General features: G+C 40.1%; 1 protein-coding gene across 1 annotated transcript; it reads left to right on the top strand.

The window, feature by feature from the left end:
* Positions 1 to 978: 978 nt before the first annotated feature.
* On the top strand, positions 979 to 23,453 carry TP53BP2 (tumor protein p53 binding protein 2; the record flags this gene model as incomplete). Its single annotated transcript, XM_009580101.1, has 15 exons — positions 979 to 1,126; positions 5,874 to 5,987; positions 7,789 to 7,868; positions 8,844 to 8,945; positions 11,684 to 11,858; positions 13,291 to 13,472; positions 13,861 to 14,025; positions 14,444 to 14,681; positions 16,459 to 16,587; positions 16,987 to 17,123; positions 17,906 to 18,392; positions 18,729 to 19,510; positions 21,410 to 21,547; positions 22,123 to 22,256; positions 23,287 to 23,453. Coding segments are annotated over exons 1-15 (3,178 nt in total), but the record flags the coding sequence as incomplete, so codon positions are not given.
* Positions 23,454 to 23,684: the final 231 nt, after the last annotated feature.

Genomic DNA, 23,684 nt, shown 5'->3' with positions numbered 1-23,684 from the left:
CTTGTTGATAAAGTTTCTGTTGCTTGAAATCCTTAGTGGAATAATTGCTTTCTGGAGACATTTGACTGATCTTTGTGTCGCTGGAAGTCATGCGACTAGCAGCCAGTTGATACTGAAGTTGAGAATAGGTCTCAGAAGAGAATTGATACTAATTTTTAGCTAGCAGCTAAACTTTGATAGCAGTTTAATATTAATAGCATACAGTGAGGTGGTGTTCAGAGGCAGCAATCATCAATATTTTCTATCAAATATCAAATAAGGCAACTAATTTTTAAAATGCTCATTTTCTGGTTGTGGCAGGAAAGACATGAGCAAGAATAACATCTAGCTGTGTGGTGTGTTTATACAGTATAATACCCAAAGATCAAGGATCCTTCTACGGCTGTGAAGAGGAAGCCAAGTAAAATACCCTTGCTTTCCTGTGAATGGCGTTTTGTGGGGGGACCTTGTATTCAGGCTGAGACGAAGGGCGTAGCAAGTCGACTTGTGTTTCTAAGAAACCTTCTGATGAAATGTGTTATGGGAATGCAAATTATGTTTCCACTTCACTGCCTATGTAGTAAGCTCCGGTCTTTTTTTTACAGATGTAATTGCCATTGTTTTTCACTATAAAAAATATTCCTGAACTCTAGATGACTGTTTCTCCTGCTGTGTCAATTGGGTGTAGTGTATACGTATAGTAAGGTGGGAGGAGTTCTGACACATCACCTTGAGAGAGAAGGAAGGAGCAGCAGGTCCAGATTTTAAACCAAACAATCCTCCAGCAATGTAATTTACTTGAGCAGAGAATTACTTCCGTAGTGTCTCAATTACTTGTATCTTAAAAAGAAATTTGGTTTTGTTTTGAAATTCGGTATGCACAGTAATTGATAATGAATGATACTATTATGTTGAAAATAATGCATTTAATGAGAGGGTATGTGCAGTCTGACTTTGTGCTGTAAAGTAACCGTGTGCTGTTGCCTTTGTCTTTTCCAGATGTTTCTGACAGTGTACCTCAGTAACAATGAGCAGCACTTCACTGAGGTGCCAGTCACCCCCGAAACAACCTGCAGAGATGTGGTGGAGCTGTGCAAGGAGCCTGGTGAGAGTGAGTGCCACCTGGCTGAAGTGTGGTGTGGCTCAGGTAGGTTAGACTCGCTGAGTTACTGGGCATTCGCTGCTTCTAATAAGGTAGTGCACAGAGACCTGACAGGCGTGGTCCTGTCCCAGAGGGTTTCTGCCTTACCGTTTTGTTAATCTCTCCGTCAGACCTGCTGTATGATAATGCATCTACAGGAAGATGCACACATGCAAAAATGGGTTAAAAGCAAAAGAAGGGGAATCAAGCATACAGATGTTAGTGTGTGTGCGCGCGCAGCTCTTCTCTGACTCAAACGAGCCTCTGAAGGTTGTGGGGGAGTTGTCTTCTCTTCCTTCTCCCCACAGTGGGATCCCTGTGGCCTGTGTGGGGTTTTTGAAGTAATAAGTATCAGTGGTTCTGTGACACAGACGGAATCTTCTCCTCAACCCCATAGCCATTTTCGACTGCAGTGGCAAAGGAAAACTTCCTTTTTCTGATGATACCTTTGTTGCTCCTGATAATGTTAATTGAGTTTGGTAACACAACTCCTACTTTTTGGAGGGAAGGAATCTGATGTGAAGTGCTCTAAAGAAGGTGTGTGGTGGGTGGGAGAGGAGAGATAGAAACTACCTTGGACTGTCCCCTGTCCCGTCTTTTAAGCCTGTGGAAGAAGCTCCGTTGGAACTGGAGAACATGTCAACAAGCAAATCAAAAGCTAAAGTATGGCTAACTTTTTATGGCTTCAATGGGAAGGGACTCTCGGCTATCTCCTGTCTCCACAGTACTCATTAGATACTGGTAGCCATCCAGAAGTGTAAAAAAGACAAATCACAGACAGGATTTTAAGTCATGAAAAATAATGATATTTGATCCAACTTTTTTGAGACACTTCGACAAAATTATAAGAGTCGGATGGTAAGGACTTACGTTCCTGTCTTCCTCTGCTCTTGGCTCAGGCTCACACCTGTTCAAAGAAGCCTTTGGTGAGCTGGATGTTTGTTTAATAGCATGAGATACCTGAGTTGTCTCTTTTTTTAGCCCCTTCTGACAGAGAAGTAATGTTTCTGATACTTCTAAATTTAAGAAATGCAACAAATTTTTTTACTTTTCCTTAGAAAAGAAAGCATCTTTATATATATGTGCTGGTTTTGACTGGGATAGAGTTAATTTTCTTCATAGTAGCTAGTATGGGACTATGTTTTGGATTTGTGCTGAAAACCGTGTTGACAATACAGGGATGTTTTAGTTATTGCTGAGCAGTGCTTGCACAGAGTCAAGGCCTTTTCTGCTCCTCACCCCACCCCACCAGCGAGCAGGCTTGGGGTGCACAAGAAGTTGGGAGGGGACACAGCTGGGACAGCTGACCCCAACTGACCAAAGGGATATTCCATACCATATGATGTCATGCTCAGCATATAAAGCTGGGGGAAGAAGGAGGAAGGGGGGGGTATGTTCGGAGTGATGGCATTTGTAAAATAAAATCACCAATCCAGCACAGAAAGAGATCTTTTAGGAAAGTGTTTTTATTGTACATCTCTGTCCAATTCTGTCTAAATCAATACAATAACAAACTCTGCAGTGAAAGACAAGTAAAAAAAAGGTTTAGGTAAAACCACTGAATTTATAGTTAGTCTTAGCCCCAGGCCCTGTTAAAGAGCATAGGTTGTGATGGTGAGGGACAGGGTTCTCCTGTTGTTACCAAAGTTGGAGCCCTGCTAAAGAGCAAAGACTTCATGAGATACCGTGAGAACAGATATCTAAATGTTACTTGCACAGTTACTCTTATAAGACCAAAAAACCATATAATTTATACAGTGAAAACCTTGACAATTGTTTTAGGAACCAAATTATTCTTGTTCCCTTCACTGATCCTGTCATATTTACTAATTATTTACTTCTGTATACAACCACTGGTGTATGTGTGTAAAACTGTCTACAGTTTCAAATTGTACTTGGTAGTAGTCTCAAATCATAAAACATTCAGACTTGAGTACTGGATGAAGTGCACGCATGTTATTTTGGATGAAATATATCCTTTCTTAAGCATCTGTATAACATCTGGTAGCAACCATTTGCAAAACTTGTTTTCATGTGTATCTTGGATTTTTTTTTGGGCAGAGGGGAGAAATACTTTTAACTTTTACCTAATCTCATTTTAGATGTCAGCAAAGTTCACGGTCTTGTTTTGCCAAGATATGCCATGGCTTCTATTTTCTTTGCATTTTACACTGAACAAATTAAACTTTATTTTAAAACAAACATGGTGCACGACAGCTAACCTTCTGGGGTAGAAACAAAAAATTTATGTTGGAAAATGACTTCTCAGACTTCAGTTAGTGAGATCCTTCTTAGATCGCTTGTCTCTCTCTTTTTCTGATGCTTGCTCAGGAGTTTTAGCTTCTATTGTCAGACCTTATTAAACATACTTTGAAAGATTGCTGCAAGTGCGCTTGAGGCACGCTGCTCCCAGAAGGGGGCAAGTTTACTATTCTCCCTGTCCTCCCAGTTTTGCTTGAAATTTGATGAGTATCAGGGCAAACTTTCTTGATCTTCCTATTACTGCCAGAATTCTGTTAGGCGACTACCTTGGCAACCGTGGAAAGCAAGTCAAAAGGTGTGTGCATGTATAAGGATTTTTTTTTTTTGGAGACAGATAAGGAATGAAAAAAATGAAGTCTGATTGTTTGTTCTTTCTTCTTGAGCTTTCCAAATGTAGTTTTGTTTGGTATTTGAAAATCTCTTTGACCTTCCTTTGAAGTCACTGAGTGGTATTGACAGAATCCTTGTGTAAAGGGCATCTCCCTTGATTATAGAGTTTTAGTTGACGTATTGCCGAGCTGCTAGAAATCTGTCTTATAAGCCTGCTGTATATCCTTTAAGATGGAAATCTGACAGTGGTACTGTTGTTTTTTTGGTTTTGCCTTTTTTTTTCTTGAATTAAGGTTTAGCAGATGAAGAGCTTTTTTAGCTGTCTAGACAAGTAACTGCCAAGAGACTGCTTTTTCTGTAACAGTGACCTACTTGCTTATTCTGTAAAGCTAATCTCTTTTGACAGTGACTCCAGAAATTTTCCTTCCTAGATTGCTTGAGCACAGCTGCAACATTTTCATTTAAAGAAACATTTTTATGTTGAAAAGAGCTTTTCACATGCTGAAAACATGTTAGTAGCTCCTCTTCTTATGAAACTGAAAACATGGATACTTAACACCAACAATTTTTCCCCCGAAATGATTATTCCATATCAAGATAGTGACTTTGAAAGACTCTCCATTGAATATGAATGAAGTACTCTGTGATTTCTTTCTTTTTTCTTCCCTTGCTTAACTAGTGAAAGGAAACATCCAACAAAAGCAACGTCAGGAAAAATGAAACTGATATCTAATTTCAGTCTTTGTCTGCTTGTCTTATTTCTCAGGCCAGGAACAGTATCTTCTGTTTGTCTGGCACCCAGCGCAAATGGATCCAACCTGATCATGAGTCTCAGATGTTGTCATAAGATACTATGACAGTATCCTGACTATGTAAAGTTGACTACTGTGATATATGGACGACGTAGTTGCCATCACTTTTAAAATAGGCATAAAAATGTATGGTAAAATATCTAGAATAACGAAAGAAATTGGTTTTATATGAAGATTTAGAGACCAATAGGTAATTCTAATTATATCCTGTCTGTGAATGCCCAGCTATGAAGTTTGTAAATTTTGGAAGAACAGTAATACAGAAAAGGAGGAATACTGGTGAATGAAGGCAGTAGATGTAGACTCCCACTGGATTTTTGTAATACTAAAAGGTAACGAGTAAGGCTTAAGAATTAGAGATGTGACTGAATCCTGAACTTGGGAACAAGAGCAGGAAAGGAAATTCAGTGGAACTTGTGCATGTAAATTTTAAAGAAACTTCATCTTAACTGTCTGAAAGAAAATGGCAAGTTTTTATTGGAGTCACTTTTCACTGTCTGATCTTTTTTTCCTTTGAGCTGTGAATCCAAACCAGTTCAGCTTTTCCAGGTTTATCAGAAGTGGGGCTTTCAAAACGCACGTAATCTGAACTTCATGAAATTTGCTGTCTGAGAGAATGAGCCCGATCTATGGCTGACAGGTGCTATAGGAGAACACTTCAAGCGACAGGAGCTGTGATAGCTTACTGAGGATCAGGCCTGTTGGGTACTGCCTAGGAGCCTCTGCAGGGTATTGAGTGCTTCTGCCTGAGCTTGAATGCAAGGGCTGCAGTCTGGCATTTGATCGCAATCCTTAGGAAGCGTTATTAGAAGAATTCCTCTTTGAGAGTTTATCTCTGCATCTCTCTTAATTCTTGTTGGAATAGGAAGTAAATGAGTCCCTGTAGAAATCAGGGCAGAGGAGCCCTTGAGGAGGGGGTGGGAATGACTGAGAAGTAAGTTTGAGGTACCACAGAAGCGGAGCAAAAGGTACGCCAGAACGCTTCCTGCGGTGGTGAGCGGGTAAGATGATTTGCAAATACAAAACTAACGCAGTAGAGGTGAAAGCTCTAAATTGCCTGTTTGCTTCCTCCTGGGCTGCGACAGTGCCTCAGCTTCTCCCTTCGGGGGTGGACTTTTAAAGGGCTGTATCTGCTTTTCAGAGGTGTTGGTTTAATTTCAGAAGCAAGGAGTGGTACAGCACCTTCCTAAGGGAAAGGTAGAAATGCCTTTGGTGAGGGGAAGGGTTAGGTGCACACGCTGCACCTGAGTAATAACAGGTGTTCAAGTGAAAGATGATGGACAGATATTTTTGGTATCTGCCCAAGCTACATAGGGATGTAATAGTCAACTGGCTTTTTACCTTTTCAGAACGTCCCATAGCCGATAATGAACGGATGCTGGATGTTTTGCAGCGCTTTGGGATGCAGAGAAGTGAGGTTCGTTTCTTTCTTCGGCATGAACGCTCTCCCTGCCGGGAAGCAGGTAGGTATTGATCTCAGCTGGTTCATTTGTCTAAGTTTCATTTCGTTCCTCAAGATTAAGGAACCTGCTTGCCTATGTTATTTATTAATGTTGGTAGTCAGTGTGATGTTGCAGCCCTTTTTGGTCTGACTGTTATTTTCTTATGAATAGAGAATACTAATAACAGAAAACTTGTTCATTTTAGTAGAGAATTCATCCTTCCTTGCCAGATCTGGGGACATTAAATCCAACTGAAACTTTTGCAGGTTTTCTAGAGCTGGTCATCACCACAGCATCCAAGGGCATCCTGTGTTAAATATATTAGCCACAGCTAAATATTTAGAGATCTGTGATAGTGTCTTCTTTTAAACCTAGTAACCAAACTGTTGTCCAGTAATGTAACTTATTATTGAGGCTTAGGATGTTTCGCCTGAATAATACTTTACCATGGTGATAAACTTACAAAGTTTAAACTTGGCAAAAGATAGAGTTCTTCGATGTTTCTCCCACAATCTACACATTTGTATTACTTTCAGGAATAGAATTAAATGAACTGCCTAGTCAAATTCTCTCACAACGTAATATCTATGCACTAAATGTGCATAGTAAATCTAAATGTGAAACCTATAAAGAAAATGACTTTTTGCTTTTCAAGGTTTTTCTATTCATCCCATATTAATCTCTTCAGTAGAATCCTTAAGACTTTTACCTTTAAATCAGTCTACTGGATTCTTCTTCCTCCCCTTTTCCTGTTTTCATCCTTGGTAATCTTTCTCAGTATTGGAAACACTGCATTTATGTTAAGTGGCATTGTACCCAGCATATGTTAAAATGGCTAAATGTATCTTGATGTTTGAAATGTTTAATGATGATAGAATGAGTACGTGAAAACTTAAAGCTGTGTCATCTCTATCTACTAAGGTTCTTACAGTGCAGTTTAGTTGTCAGGATGTAATTTTTCAAGTTCCAGGGTGCTTGTAGTATAAGGATTATTGGCATTTTATTGGCCACAGCATTGCTAAGCAATATGTTTGAGGAAGAGCAAATGAACAGTTAGGAGCTCTGCAGTTAGTCTTGCAGGAATATGCTCTTGTGGGCCAAGAAGCTAACAGAGATGGCTTCATCCTGTAGTACATGTATGCCCTACAGGGAAATGAGTGAGCTTGGTATTTGGCATCTGAACACTGTTTGTACATAATTTGATGGAAGCATGAAAGTAGGGTTCTAGTTAAGTAGCATCTTTACTGTCACAGTGAAAAAATGTTGTGCTTTTAAACTTTGTTATGTGCAAATAATCAGCTGTAGATTAAATGGTGCATCTTTCACGATAGGTGACTAACTATTGTTATTCATATTCTCTGTGAGACAGTTGACGAAGGCACATCAGAACATCCAGATGCTGGTTTTAAGACACTGTGGTCCAAATGCCTCTCTGTGAATTAATCAGATATTTTTGTGGCATTTGGAGAGGAGAATATGTTTTTGTAACTATTCATCTGTAATGCAGACTTACTAGGGGCCTGTTGACCGTGGGAGAAATATTGAAATAGCCTACTGCTGGCTAAGCTTTTTTGTTTGTCTGCTTTTAAACAGTCTTACATCCTAAAATAAATGTTGACATTGAACAGCAGCCTCTTCATAACATATCTTGTGTCATCAGTTAAGTTTATCTTAGTGGTAAGAGCATGGGAAAGACAGATGTTCAGATGCTAAACCAAAGTGATTGTACTGTTACTCCTTTTGTATTGAATGCTCTGTCTAAAGGGATAAGAAAAATCCTAAAATACTTTACCATCTTTGATTATCCTGTATTTTTATCTAGGGACTGGACAAAGGTCTCAAGATCCAGCCTTAAAAAGAAATGGTGTGAAAGTGCCTGGTGATGGAAGAATAGAGAATGGAGTAAGTACTCAATGCAGTGGCCAGTATAGTGAAAATGGAGGCTTCTCTTCCTTTGAGATACTGGTGCAAATCCTGGAAACTAAGAGACTATTTTGGGGAGATTTCTAATGACTGCTTTAAAACAGACACAAAGCCTCTAACAACTATCACCCTTGAGTTCATTTCTTAAGATGTCTCTGAGGTCCATTGGCTGCCATATCTGTGTTTGGTGCTCTGAGATCACCCATAAATGCTCAGCATGCTTTTCCTTTTCCACTCCCATTGAAAGTTTTTGCTTGTTTTCCTTCAGTTCATTGGTTATTTTCGTGTTCAGTTTTGTGTCAGAGATACCTTAGTTACAGATTTCAAGTTGAAACCAGTCAGTGTTTCAGCATTGAATCCATTGTCTGTCATTTATTCTTGCTCCAGAAGATACAATTATGGATATAAGATTGAATCTAGATTCAGGAAACATGTGAACAGATAACTAATGTAATAATAATATAATAATAGTGCAATCTTTGAGGGTGTTGTGGTTGTCTTTTTCCGCACTATATTTAAACTTTCTGTTTTCTTCAACTTACGTTGAAGTGCTTTGAATTGCAATGATACACCTACGACCACAGATCCATCCTGCTGTGTGCTGAGCATTCTGGGCTCAGTCAGTCAAAGCTGATTCATGCTGAGCTTAATTATAAAGGGCTCTGAAACACCTCTGTAAAATGCTGCTGGGATTTTGCTAGAAATATTAATGTTTCAAGAGATGTCAGCTTATGCGTGTTGCTGGATTGGGCTATGCATGCGTATGAGCTTACAACTATTTATTCTTTTACCATGGAAATATGCCATTTCTTTCTAATTATTTTATTGGATACTCAGTTGTTACCTTTTTTTTTAAAAGATATTTAGCGTACTTTTCTGCAGTAGCTCTATTGAATTGCACACCAGCCAAATTAAAAATTCTAAACTTAGCATGCTTCGGATTTTCTTTGATAGGTCAGTGCTCCAAGGATGGATATGACACTGGCTGAACTTCAGGAAATGGCATCACGCCAGCAGCAACAAATTGAGGCTCAACAGCAAATGCTGGCTAACAAGGTGAGTTTGGAATGAGATTGTTTACAGCCAGGAACAAAGGTAGTAAGAGTCACATGAGGTGGAGGGAGGATTGGGGGTTTGGTTTTTTTTTTCACCTCTTATAAACAGAGGGCTCTCTTTTTAAACTTGAAAGTCAACCTGTGCAAATATCCGGTAGTAAAATATTAAAATAATGCCAGTGACAGAAGTGACCGTATAGCTTACTAAAAGGATAGATCATATAACATTAATATGTTGTCGTTCATCCTGGTGGCTCTGCCAGCCCTATTTGTGCTCCTTGTGGTGACCAGCCATTCACCCGTTTGTCACCGAACCATGCTTTTGTCTCTGGATACAATGCTGTCCTGTAGTGATATCTTGCTTTCTCCTGATAGAGTTCAATGTGCCTGGTTTCCTGGGACAGCTGTCTGGAAAAGATGGAATGTGTGTGATAAAAGTAACTAACAGAGTGATTTATAAAATGCTTGCTGAATGATAACAGAAAAGCTAATGAAAGCACACAGGGTGCTCCTGAATCATTCAGGGGAAAAAATACTCTGAATGCATCTGCAGAATGGTGGCATGGATTTCATAGTTGACTTAAGTGTTGTTGGTACACACTGCTCCTGAAAATACCATGGAAAATGCTGCTTTTGGCAGAGAATCGTTATATGTGAGCCCATCCTGAAGAGCGCTTGGCTGTCTGGGTGGATGAGTTCCCATGCCTTTCAGAATGTGCTCTACAGGGGAAGAAGGCTGCTCTGGGGCCCTTGTCTTGCTACTCTTCCTCTGTCAGAAGCCCCGTCTCCCTCTCCTTTTGAGATCAGTTGGGTTGCCCCCCTGCCCCGTACGCTTAGCATCTCGTTCAGTTCCCTTGGCTTTCAATAACTGTACTACAGGGAAGTGCTTCAAACCGTGGCTTTCTAATGGTTCTGCAGCACCTGCAAAGTGATACTATGGCCTGTCAAAATAGCCAATAAAACTTTTTCTGTTTTATGGTAAGAACTGGTATGAAGAAGGTGCAACTATAAATATAAGAAATTAGTCAATCAACCAAGTAATTAGAGTTTTCACTTGGAAGTTTAGCAGCAGAGTTAATACCGATTCTGCCCTGATTCATTTGCCAAGGCAGAATGTTGCCCTCTTCTCAGTTCCAGCTGAGATGTGTTAAATATAAGAGGGAAGCCTAAACTTTTATAACTTTTGTGTTTCACTCACAGGTGATGGTAACAGACCTTGGTTTTATAAATAACAGTGTAGTAACTATATCTATGAAACCAGAAATAGGAACATTATATATATTTACTGGAAAGATTTAAAAGGAAAAAAAAAAAAAATTACGAGTTTGAGTCTGGATAGCTGCCCATCAGGTAGGTGTCTGCTGCCTGTGGTTTGAAGAAGAGCAGCCTTGTGGGTGTCCCACCAGGAGAATTTTTCATTTAACGTGCCTCTCTGGAACAAACCTGCTTTCCCAGATGCCCTTTCAAAGAGAGGCTTTCCGTTGCCTCTTTCCTGCCTTCTGAAATCAGATGCAATATTAAAAATAGATTCTGAGGGGGAAAAATGCACTTTCTGTTTAGACATGAGCTGTAATATCTATTTTTTGATATTTTCCTGCGTGGGATTGACTCTAAACTAGCGCATACACTGTAGGTGCTGCCTGGTTTTCTCCGGAAGGCAAGCTCCCTTTTTGCTCTTCCATTTTTATTCAAAGTGCACAAGACTCCCTGTTTCTAAATATGACTGGTGACTTTTTTTATATATATACTTTTTTTTTTAAAGGAAGTGTCGAGTTCTAATGTTAGTAAGCAGTGGTAGTCTTGGCTGTTAGTAGGTGCTTGGGAAAGTCTTAGTAGTTCTCCTACCTCAGGAAAAGCCTATAAACCTATCATCTCCAGAACTGGAAGCCAGGTGTAATGGCCAGTGATTTAAAGGAAGTCTCTATAGGTGATCTAGTGGTTTCTTTTAGCCCTAAGCTATAGACATCTGTATATAGAAACTCATAGTGCACCATTTTACTCTTATACTCTTGGAGAGGCAAAAGGATCCTCTCCACTGAGATGGGGGCCAGGTCACTATGAAGGTTTTCCCATGTCTTCAATCATCCTGTGTTGTGATAGCGGTGATCATTACCAGGAAATGGTACATGTTCAGAGCTTTGTTGTGCAGTGACCCCCATCTCAAGGAGGTTCCAGCAGAACTAGTAAAAGTAAAAATAGTGATGAAAATGATAAATAATTTATGGAATACCTTCTGTATAAAGAATGTCTAATATTCTTGAGCGTGACTTACAGTTGTTTAAAATGTGACATATGATAGAATTCTGTAAAGTACAAGCAGCATGGAGAAGGTAGAGAGAAAATAATCATTAGCTATTGCAACTCAAGAGCCAAGTAGCAATTAAATGAAACTGGCAAATGTCATGGAACATGAATGCTAAAATTTTTCTTAGGCTTCAAAGTGTTTTGAGCAATTTTGTGGAAGAAAAATTTACCAAGGGCTGTTAGACACGGATACCGCCTCTGTTTCGGTAGGTTCTTGTACTACAGAATGGTTGTACCTGGAGGATTGTATTGGGACAGAATCAGTACGTGTTTGCTCTGTTCTTTCAGACTTCCCTTGACACTCTGGGAAGTCAGGATACTGGGCTAAAGCTGCTTTGAGCTGCTGTGGCAATTGTTTTTAAGACTGTTTCTGTCAGTACCTTACCGTAAGTTCATTTTTAAAAAAAAAAAAAAAATTCCTTGTCCTGATTGCAGGAACAGCGCCTGAAATTCCTGAAACAGCAAGATCAGCGACAGCAACAGCAAGCTGCTGAACAGGAAAAACTGAAGCGATTAAAGGAAATTGCTGAGAATCAGGAAGCCAAACTTAAGAAAGTGAGAGCACTGAAAGGCCACGTGGAGCAAAAAAGACTCAGCAATGGGAAATTAGGTGAGTTGCTGCTTGGGGAAAGTAGCTGGTGATTTTTCATGAAATGTGGTTCTTGGAACTCTAAAATTTCTGGTGACTTCAATGATTCACAGGAGTTACTTACAGTGTTCCAGGAAATGTTAATCTGAACAATTTCACATCATGTATTTACCAAGAAAACTCTTGAATGACCTAGAACAAAATATATTTCCTTACTGTATTTTAAAATAGCCCATAAGGGCACCCTGTGTTTTGAGCCTAGCATATCTGCTCTTTAATTATAGTGTAGGTTTTTTCCTTACTTGAATACCTTTGTGTACCACAGTAACTTTTTTCCATCCTTGATTTTAAAACGCCACGCATCTAGATAGTGTTATTTTCTTGGCCTATAATAAAGCTTGGCCTGATACCCATGTTGCCTCTTATGCAAGAGGTAACTTAATGGCCAAAATGGCTGAGTATTTTCTTTTTAATTACGGAAATCCGACTAGTATCTGGCTTGCTACAGTACTAGTTAGGTGCTTGCAGTTCAGCATGTTGATGCAACATTAAATACTTATTTCAGACTTCATATCAACACACATTCTTCTGCGTACCTTTTCATCCTCCCTCTATAGACATTGTATGGAACTTGTCATTTCCAGCTGGACTCAAATGAAAATATATTGGTTTATTAAGGTAGAATATAAATATACTGTTTTATTAGGAAGCATTGTACTTTACAGATAAAGCAAAAGTGTTTTTCTGTGGGGAGAATGCATTTTCTGTTTGGGTTCTGTTGCACAAAATAAACATCAGTTTAAAGGAATGGAAGGATGGTAGAGTAATACAAGATCTTGGAGCATGTGTATCTGTTTCCCTGCACCCTCCTCAGCAGGTCTGTTCTTGGTACTCGCTTGAACTCTTACTGATTCCTTAAAGTTTGTTCTATAATGCAACAGTGGGAGCAGCTGGTGACAACCGTTTGTCGTAGATGCTAAAAAGCCCTCTGAGTCTTTGTTTAATACAACAGCTTGAGTGTTTCGTCATTGAGTTCCTACAACCTAAATTCAGAGTTTTAAATATCATAAATATGCTTTGTGGTTGAGTGAGTGTCTTCCTGCGGAATTCAGCATTAAGTGAATTTAGGCTTCTACAGATGAAATTCAGCCTGGTAGTGTGGTTTTGTTTGTTTCCATACTTCAGAAAGTAAAAAATGTTCTTTTTCCCTCCCTGTTAGTGCTCTAAGTAGACCGAATTTACATAATCTTGCTAGTGCGTTTACTTCTACAAATGCTTCGAGGAAGAGCTGGTTTGACAGGGACCGTGAGTTTGCGGCAGCCGGCCGCAGCCTCTGTGCAGCACCGCTCCAGAGACCGGCAGGGCGCTCTCTGTCCCCTTAACCGCCGCCTTGGAAGCAGCCCACGCTCGTCTGTTTCTCAGGGCAGCTATTGTGCTCTCTCGTCCTCTCCAGTGGAGGAGATTGAACAGATGAACAGCCTGTTCCAGCAAAAGCAGCGCGAGCTGGTGCTGGCGGTGTCAAAGGTAGAGGAACTCACCAGGCAACTGGAGATGCTGAAGAATGGCCGAATTGATGGTTACCACGACAACCAGTCGGCTGTAGCTGAGCTTGACCGCCTGTACAAGGAGCTGCAGGTAATGGAAAGCCAGCTCGTGACCCCACAACTCTAAGGGCTAAAAGTTGGTTGGGTCGTTTCTTACCTCGTTGGAAAGAAATCGCATTGCTGTTCCTGACGGAGCTGAGTGGCTGCCAGCGTGCTGAGGATGGAGGGTTAGTTGTACCGGGTTCAAGGTAAACAGGGGAAGGAGCATGCAGTGTATATACCTTTCTTTTCTGCAAAATTTGGAGACTAACCAAGACTGTTTCCGGAGAAAATAATCTGAGTTTGCCAGCATGACTTGACTTTTTAGAAGGCTTTTCTCTTTGTAACTGTTTCCTGTCCCCCATCCTGAAAGTTAATTTGTTTTGATTTTTGTTGTTTTCCCCTCCTCCCCCCTCCCCGGGCTTTGTGAATTTATTCAGTTGAGGAACAAACTGAACCAGGAGCAGAATGCCAAGCTGCAGCAACAGAGGGAGTGTTTGAACAAGCGCAACTCGGAGGTGGCAGTCATGGATAAGCGTGTTAATGAGCTGCGAGAGCGCCTGTGGAAGAAAAAGGCAGCTCTGCAACAGAAAGAGAATGTACCAGTAAGTGTGGAATATTTAATAACAAAAAACCTAATTTCATTTGTGGCCCATACAGTCTGCAGTAAAAACTTGCTTGTGGGGAAGGCTGTTCAGATGCTAGACTTGTTGTTTTTATCCATATGTGGTGGAAGTCTTGTATTGCTAAAGTACTTTTCATGGTACGTTGGTGTTAACCTACTTACTCTTTATGGACAAGAACTCTTCTTATGCTGTTGTAGTTTTGTTTTTGATAATTTTTTTTTTGCTGTTACTACCTCATGTTTATATCTCTTAAAGCTTTTTTATAAAAGCATTTTTAATATTGGAGTATCATTTTCTACTTGTTTTATCCTTTTTGACTTCTGTTTCAAACTCTGGATGGATACTGCAGCATAACATTCTTTATATTTTCTTCTTGGTTTTTTTTTTTCCCACAAAGGTTTCTTCAGATGGGAATTTCCCCCAGCCAGTGGCTTCTGCTCCAAGTCGAGTGGCAGCAGTAGGTCCTTATATCCAGTCCTCTACTATGCCACGTATTGCTTCCAGACCTGAACTTCTGGTGAAACCAGCATTTTCAGATGGGACACAAGCTTTGCAGGTACCTGATGGTCCACTAAAAACACAAACTCTGCCCAACATGAGAGCTGGGAGCAGTTCACAAGCTAAAGCTCCTGCAGGTAATAGCTTATGATTAATGTTTCTTCTCCAGAAATGTTTTGTTTTCTTACCTACCAGTTCTTTCTTTAAGAAAAAAAGAAATAAAAAAAAGCAAAGTATTATTTGAGATGTCAGTCTTAATACTTGCAATTTTCCTGCCCCAGTGAATATATTTTGTAAGCACTGAAGTTATATGATTCAATGTGTTATGTGTTATAAATCAAGTAATCCTCTTAGTGAGAAATTTGAGTTGTCCTACAGCATAGAACATAGGAGGATTTTTCTGTAAACTAGTGATTTATTTATTTATTTTAAAATACTCCTTAAAACTATATAGCAGTGCTTGTTTGAGTTTCTAGAGGCAGTTTCTAGAGGACATACATGGTAACAACTGGACTTTAAAAACTAGCAAAGCCCGGTTTTCTGATCATGCATTTTGGAAATGAGACATGTAAAGGATTAACCAAGATTACAAGAAATATTATAAAGGAGGCAGTTGATTGTAGCACAGAAATAGCAATAAACTTGCTGACATGTTGATGGCGTAGGAATATGGAGAGACATAAGTCCAACACCTGACACAAGGCTTGGCCTCTCCTGCTTGGAGTGTTAATGGAGATTTGCCTGGCTTCTCTCTGTGGCTTTCTCCTACGAGGTACAGTTCAGCTCTGTGAGAGTACTAGAAGTCTGGAGAAACTGGAGAGTTGCAAATATCTCTTCTGTGCTATCTTGGGAGGAGAAGACTCACTTTTCGGCTGGGAGATAAGAGAAACTCTGATATTCCCAAAAGGAAAAAATGGAGGCTGAGCTTGTAGAATAGTTCTGTTTATTTTTTATCTCCCTCCTTCCATCTCCAGTTCTGGCAGGTATTATTAAAGTAGCCATGACACAAAACCAGTCCAAGTGTCTCTTGCTGTACTGGAGAATGGGGAGCTGTTTCATTTTATCTGGTTTGCAGATCCTAAAACTGCTGGAGTGGAATTTTAGCTCTAGTCCATACAAAATTTGAATTTTCGCTATAGGGATGTGTGGTGGTGTGCTATTTGAACTAAAACATCACTCCTTTTTTTTTTTTTTTTTAAAGCATTTGGGCAAAACGACTGCTTTCCTAGAGAGATAGTATCCGATACTTTGTCAGAATGAAACTTTTCTCCTGCTGCTTATCATTACTGTTTGAATTTAATATCACTTATTGTACTAGATAATTTAGAATTTCATAGAATTTGGTAAAATTTTTAAACTAATAGCAAGTTGCAGGCATTTTCTTAGTTATTTTTGAAGCAGACTGGATGTCTACTCCAGTGAATGTAAAGATCAGCTTTAATGCAGTGCCTATAGGCACATAGAACATACAGATGATTTTTCTACTGTTTTGGATATCACTGGCAGCTGTGATATGCTTTAAAGCATCATGTTTTTCTTTGCACAATATAGCTTTCTCATCCCTTCTTACCATCCTGTCACTTTTAACTTACTGTAAATATCTAAGGAGAGTTTCTTACTAACTCGAAAGAAGGCAGTCTGGAGAAGTCTCTTGTCTGAATGCTGTAAGTGCAAACGTGTACTAGGACAGATAGTTTTGCTGCTGCTTTGATAGTTGTTTCTGAGCTTGGTTTTGCATTCTGTTTTTAAAACAAACAAATGACCAAAAATCTAAAGTGATAGGATTTATAGCAGTTAACCTGTATATGGTACTTGTACACTGTCTAGACCTGACTCTTACAAAAAACCTACCTGTAATAATAAGTCAATAAAAACATTCTTTTAGCTTAATCTGTTCCACTTGTTCTCTCCTAGGTTCTGTGATCCCCAGTGCGAAACCTTCCCCATCTGCCACTGACTGGAGTAGTTCAAATGCAGACAATCACGTTAGTCAAGGATCAGCCTTGACTTCAGGAAAAGGAATTGTGACTAGTGAAGGACAAGGTATGTTCTTATGTGCTTGGCTAATCTTAAAATATGCAGAATCTAGTTAATGATGTCTATCTCTTTTAAATGCTCCAGTAAATATGTAGAATTCATTTGAAAGCACAAAAAAAATCAAAGAATATTGCCATATAAGTTTTAGTATGGTGTTGCAGGGACTTTTTAAAACACAAACAAACTTGTTTCAGGTGGTGAAGTAGATACTAGTGCCTTCATACACGCTCCTGTTCAAATTGCAAGATACAGCATTTGGCAGGCCCTTGGGTCCTTAGCGCAGGGGTAGGCTGGATACAGAAAGCATCCCTTGCATACACTGTCTTGAATATTGCACAGAACAGGACTCTTACTCCTACAGTTGTGTTGTCACTTTTAAAAGTCTTCCTTTCTCTCTAACAACAGCTGAAGGAGAAACTTTTGTACGAGACAAAGAGAAGAAAGTGCGTCCATTCTCAATGTTTGATTCTGTGGACCAGTCTACTGGGCTGGGCACACTGAGGAAGAACCAGAGTAGTGAAGATCTCCTGCGAGAAGCACAGGTATGCAGGAAGCTCCAACTACTGCATTCCATCTGACAGGGATTAGACAGCTTTTCAAATATTGCTGTCAGGAAGCTCTTTGAAAAGTACCTAGGTCCTCTTTTAAAAGACTGCTTCCAAGGAAAAAAGTCTTTTAGGCTTTTAATGGCAGTTAGTAACTCAAAATCATTCCCTACGGTCACTGTGATGAAAATCTACATTTTGACTGAATACATAAAAATGGCTGTGTTTACTTGTACTAGTGTGTGTGCGTATATTTTTTTCCCAAAGATTCTATGCACAGAAGCATTTGCATGGGTTTTTTAAAATCATTTACACACTTGTTTCACTGTTTAATGCAGCAGTGTCCTTCAGATGTTTGATTGCAGCAAGACTTCCCACCTAAATCTTGGCACAAGGGCATGATTTGGTCGGGCAGGGGTGAAGTAACATAGAAGAGCTGGGGATGACAAGTGCTCTGCTGGAAAACAAGCTTCTTGCCTACAGATGCTACTAGGTGCCTCTGCTATCTCTAGAGAAATTACTGTGCCCTGCCATTGCTTGATGTTTTAAACATAGCTGCTACAGAAAGCATTAAAGAGAATGGATTCAAAGAGAAATATTTTATCATCATGGTTGTTTACAAGAAGTCTGTTCATGTTTCCAATGATGTTGTAAACAGTATTGCAGCAAAAGTAGAAATGCTAAATGCTGTGTCATTCTTTGAAAATCTTTGGTCCTTCACAGCAGAACTCCTAAAACATGTTTTGCTGTTTAATCTTAATTAATTTTTTGTCTTTCAGATAGCCAATAAAAATGTAACAAAGGTACCACCACCTGTCCCCACTAAACCAAAACAGATAAACTTGCCTTACTTTGGTCAAGCCAGTCATCTGCAACCTTCTGATACCAAGCTGGATGGAAATCTGCAGAAGCTGCCTTTGGCTATCGTAACTATGGGGAACAAACAAAAACCAGTGGCACAGCAGCCTTCCCATCCTTCTCAGCAGATACAGCAAAGAATTTCTGTACCTCCTGCAGGTCCCTCTAGTCAGGACCAAATTCTTCCCTCCTCCAAACAGGAGAGTCCCCCAGCAGCAGCTGTGAGACCTTTTACCCCTCAGCCGTCCAAAGAGACCTCACTCCCACCATTTCGAAAGCCTCAAACTGTGGCTGCAAGTTCAATTTATAGCATGTACACGCAACAGCAGACTCCTGGGAAGAACTTCCAGCAGGCAGTGCAGAGTGCTTTGACAAGGGCACAGACCAGAGGACCGCACTTCCTGAGTGGTAAGCTTATCTTCTGTCTTCAAACCTCAGATAGATGTACTTTCCACCTGGTCTGTGGGTGCAAAGCTGTTCCTCGGGGGAATTAAGCAGGTTAGTGCAGCTGTAAGAATCTTAGGTGGATCTGGCATCAGTGTTAACGAGAAGTGCAGAATAGCTGTCTTGCATTTGCAAGATAACCTGGTAGCCAGGTTTACTGTGATTAGTTAATTCTGTTCGGTTGATCGTATTAATCTGCTTCTTTGTCCTAGGTAGGTGAATTAGGTTTTGTGTTCTTAGGTTTGTTGGTCAAATATTCACCCTTGCTTTTTCCACACCCCCCTCTGAACTGTTCTGCAGTGTATGGCAAGCCTGTGATGGCAGGAGCTGGTGTACAGAATCAGCTGCCGCAGACAGAGAACGTCTACTCAAACCTCCAAGGCAAGCCAGGCAGTCCAGAGCCTGAGATGGAAACAACAGCCTCCGCTCATGAGAATCACGAAACAGAGCGAATACCCCGTCCCCTTAGCCCAACCAAATTGCTGCCTTTCTTATCCAATCCGTACCGTAACCAGAGTGATGCTGATTTGGAAGCACTACGGAAAAAGTTGTCTAACGCACCCAGACCACTGAAGAAACGTAGCTCCATTACTGAGCCAGAAGGACCTAATGGCCCCAATATTCAGAAGCTGTTGTATCAGAGGACCACTCTGGCTGCAATGGAGACTATCTCAGCTCCATCACATCCCTCCAAACAGATGGCGTCAGCTTCCAGTCCTGAAAACCCAACAGAAATCCCAAATCCTTATGTAAGTGCAGAATCAGAAAAAGAAACAGCTGCTCCTATGCCAGAACCAGCTATTGCTGAGGAAGCAGAAAACGCACCAGCAGATCAGAGTGAAGCTGTTCTTCCTTCCGTAGCTTTGGACACTGTACCTGAGGGAATATTAGATAGTGATGAACTCACGCAGCCAAAAATGGAAGAACCAAGCCTAGAAGCTTCACTGCCACTGGAGGTATACATGGAAGAATATCCTCCATACCCACCACCTCCCTATCCATCAGGGGAACCAGAGAGTTTGGGAGAGGACTCATTCAATATGAGGCCTCCTGAAGTTACTGGACAGTTTTCCTTGCCTCCTGTAAGTATTAGTTAGCCTACAACTTGGGTGCCCTGTCAATAAGTCATCTTAAGCTCTGCCATAAATCCTGTGCGTTTTTATTGTAGAGCTTAAGCAGATGTGGCAGAACAGTCACTCAAATAGGCTAGAAGTCTCTCTGTGGATATCTGTTCTATTTGTGTGATGCTCTTATCTCCGGAGTGAGTGACAGTAATGAAAAGTCTCTGTTGTCTCTAGAATTAATGACATGATGAAAAGTTTCAAATGAAATTAGTAAAACTCTTCTGGGCTGTAAAGAACATTCCTTGTAAAAGTCTGCCTATTACAAGCAAATTATATTTCCTTCTTAAGAGAAATTAAAGTTTGGTGGTTTTTGGTGTGGTGGGTTTTTTTTGAGGCACAGATACAAATTTCACAAGGATTTCCCACTATTGCTGATATGAGATGAAAACTAATTAATACTGGATTGCATTTTTTTTGTCTGAAAGTTCCTTGCTTGAAAAACATGGAGAAACAGACTTCTTTAGTTTCTCCTTTAAAAACTCATTTGTACACATCAACTGCTTGCACATCTTCTACTGAAATGTTTTCTGAATTTTCCTTTGGAACCTGATTTAACATCAGTCAGTTCTCAAGTTGCATCAAAATGGAGTCTCTTTGGGCTAAGGGTAGGCAGCATTTTACCATCTTGTTTGCTTTGGAAGTTTGTATCTGTGTGTGTGATACGGTCTTATCTCACTGTCGTAGAATAGAAATGCTTACTGCATTCAGTTCCTCAAAGAGTTTCTTTTAAAACCTATCATGAACAGAATTTTAATAACTTGATACATGAAAGTGGTTTTTTCCTCCATCACTTTAGTGCAGAGGAGTTAAAAGCTTTAAATGTGCTTTTTAGCTTCTAATTTCTTCATGGAATAGTCATTGTGTGTTTTCATGCGTTTAATACTTTGTCCTTGCTCCCTTTTACAAGGCAACTTGAGTGGTAGGATTTCCTAAATTGTAAGAACTCGTTTCTGGCTGGTTTGTAATAATTCTGCAATGATGAGAAGAAACCGGCCCAACTTCTTGATTTCATATTTAAATACTTGGGTTGTGCTGACACGCTCTTTCTTTAAAAAGCCTGTACTTCTTGGTATTATGTATAAATCAACAGGCAAAAGAATATTTTCTGGGAATCTCTTCTTATATATCGTATCTTCACATGTTTGCTCTTGCAAAACATGAGTCATTTCTATTCATCTTTGCCTGGACATCTGTCAGAAATTTACATACCCTTATGAATGGTGTTTATTGCTGCTGCACAGCCAGCGGGGGAGAGTGCTGAGCTAATGTGTGCATATTCTCTAAAGGAAAGAGTACAAACTCAGCTATAGAAATACTTGGTTTCCAGTGTCACCGGGAGCATCTAAAGTGTTTTCTACACTTGGTTCTATATTCTTTTCAAAACCATTTTCCATAACTATTTCTGTTCCTGTTAAATTCTGTGAAACTTAGGAAAATGTTAGGAATTCAATATCAGTGCTTAAAAAGTAGCATATTTCATGGAGTCTTTTAAGGTTCTTGGTTTGTGTTACAGCTTTGAGAGCTAATGCTGAAGTGGTCTGCGAACAAAAAAATTCGCATTTTTTTCCTGATCTTAGGGATTTGGGAGTTTTATAATTTTGATGATGTGCTTGATCAAGGTGACTTCTCTATTTAAGTAGAATGGTGACCTTGTCTAGAGATGAAGGCAGACATCTTTCATAACGTGCCTAACCTACTATATTTGTAATGTATTGGGGAATTGGTAGAAAATAGTCTAATTTTCATATTAAACACTACCTTAATTGGTCATTTCTGCTGCCATTCCCAAATAAGCAATTCTGTGTTCTTGTTCTTCCCAGGAAAAAAATGCCTGTAACTTGTGTTACCTTTTCACAGGGGAAGAGGACGAACTTGCGTAAAACTGGCTCTGAGAGAATTGGGCATGGAATGAGAGTGAAATTCAATCCCCTCGCGTTGCTTCTGGATTCATCTTTGGAGGGGGAGTTTGACCTCGTGCAGAGAATAATTTATGAGGTACAAGTGTTAACTTGTAAGAGAAGGAATAGCAATCCTGGTTCAAACTGGGAAGTCGCAGCTTTTCTGGACTGAGGAATAATAGTGCACAACCTAGAGCTGCCCTTGAGGAGATAAATCCTAACAGGACATGGCCACTTGGAGGCTGATTTTAGCAGTGTTTAGATCCGCACTGGGTATTTAGCATCAAGACTGTAAATTTGCAGGACTACTTTTTCCTCATTTCTTATGTAGTGTTTCATCCCCTATCTGGCATGTTATCAGATAATTTGATGAGCAGAATCCATGTGAACTTTTCTTACAGTTAAATAGGCAAATATCAGAAATTTGTTATAAATGCTTTTACTAAGTTATCAAGGTACTATTTCTCTGAACCAGTTCAGGTTCTCACTATTAAAAGGAGGCTGGAAGCTTATATGTGAGTCTTCTTGCGAGATTGGTTACTGCTGTAGTTTTCATAGAAATATCGCTCAAAATCATATTTCAGAATAAGACAACTTGTTTTTATATGTGAAGAGATGTTTATTGTAGAGATTCTCACCAGAATGTGAATGGCTCCTTTTCTGGCTGAGTAGGTTGAAGATCCTAGCATGCCCAACGATGAAGGGATTACAGCACTGCACAACGCTGTGTGTGCTGGACACACGGAAATCGTGAAGTTCCTGGTGCAATTTGGCGTGAACGTGAATGCTGCAGATAGTGATGGATGGTAAGTCTGTCTTTAAGTGGTCCCTTACAGGTGCTCTCCACAAGAGAGCTGCAGCTTGAGGGCTGCTACAGGTCCCTCACAAGGTCCCTCAGTTTGCTCCTATAGAGCTGGCAATGACTGTAAAGCAACAGCAGTTCTCTGTGGGGCATCATATGACAATGCGCAGAGGAGAAAAAATTATACTAATATTCCCTATATGAAAAAAGTGTATGTCTGAGGCCCAGTAGGGTGGATACAGTTGTCAGGAAATCGCTCTATTTCTTTGAGATATTGAAGACAGCTTACGCGTAATGAGCCATTTGCTGAAATGTCCAATGTCCTCTCTGTGTGATAGCCTATAACTTACACATGCTCTCGGCAATATCTAGCCCTGCAAACTCTCCTCAGTAATTTGTCCAACACTCGGACAACTTCAAAACAAAACAAAGCAGGAAACCAAAACCTACAAACTAGGCTTGCAACTGATAATGGGTTACAGATCCTTCTTACAGGTAGCTAGGAAGCTTATTTACAAAAGGCTATGGGGAGGCAGTGATTTTACTATTATTTCTGCCTATAAGAAAAGTGTCTAAGGTCCAAGACTGAATAAAGATGCTGGTTGTCCCTCAATTTCAGTTGTTATCCCAATTACCTGCACTTGTCACAAAGTCAGGTCTTGAAGTAACTGTCTAGGTTGTAAGAGTCATGATGTCAGGAGGATTTCTGAGTGGTTTTTTATTATTGATTTATTTTTTCTTTTTATTGCCTTAATGAATGTTCTTAAAATGTTAATGGATTATAAAAAGGTAGCATAACCAGAGATCCATATGGAAACCCTGCTTTAGGGCTCAAGCAGCTCTTGGTTACTCCTGTTATCTGTGAAAAGCAATTGCTCTTGACATCCTGGGTTAAGTGCTTCTGGCCGGAAGCCTTCAGCGATGCAGTACTGATTGCTGGAGGTCTCGCACAAAAGTGGTTTGCCCCCAGGAGTCTGTAAGCACTGCTATGAACAATAAAAGTAATGTGTCATCTTTTTCTTCTTGGCTTGCAGGACCCCATTACACTGTGCAGCATCTTGCAATAACGTGCAGGTGTGCAAGTTCCTGGTGGAGTCAGGTGCAGCTGTATTTGCAATGACCTACAGTGACATGCAGACAGCTGCAGATAAGTGTGAGGAAATGGAGGAAGGGTACACACAGTGCTCCCAGTTCTTATATGGTGAGTGATGACAGCTGAGTTCTGGAGCATGCTAGGAACTCACCTGGCACTTTTCAGTATGTTTTTGGACAAGAAGTGGTAAGTTGCACACTTAAGTTTTATGTGCCCATGCCTCAGGGCATTCCTCTTGGCAAGAGAGAGGTTTTAGCCAGCTTGTTGTTATGGAATGAGGTCCATTGAGACTAACTTCATAATATTCAACCTATAGAGAAGATTTGAGTAACAGAACGT

Source organism: Fulmarus glacialis, unplaced genomic scaffold, assembly GCF_000690835.1.
Source record: "Fulmarus glacialis isolate BGI_N327 unplaced genomic scaffold, ASM69083v1 scaffold7386, whole genome shotgun sequence".
Taxonomy (NCBI): Eukaryota; Metazoa; Chordata; class Aves; order Procellariiformes; family Procellariidae; genus Fulmarus; species Fulmarus glacialis.
The sequence above is the reverse complement of the archived record's forward strand: the minus strand, read 5'-3'. Positions and strand labels throughout refer to the sequence as shown.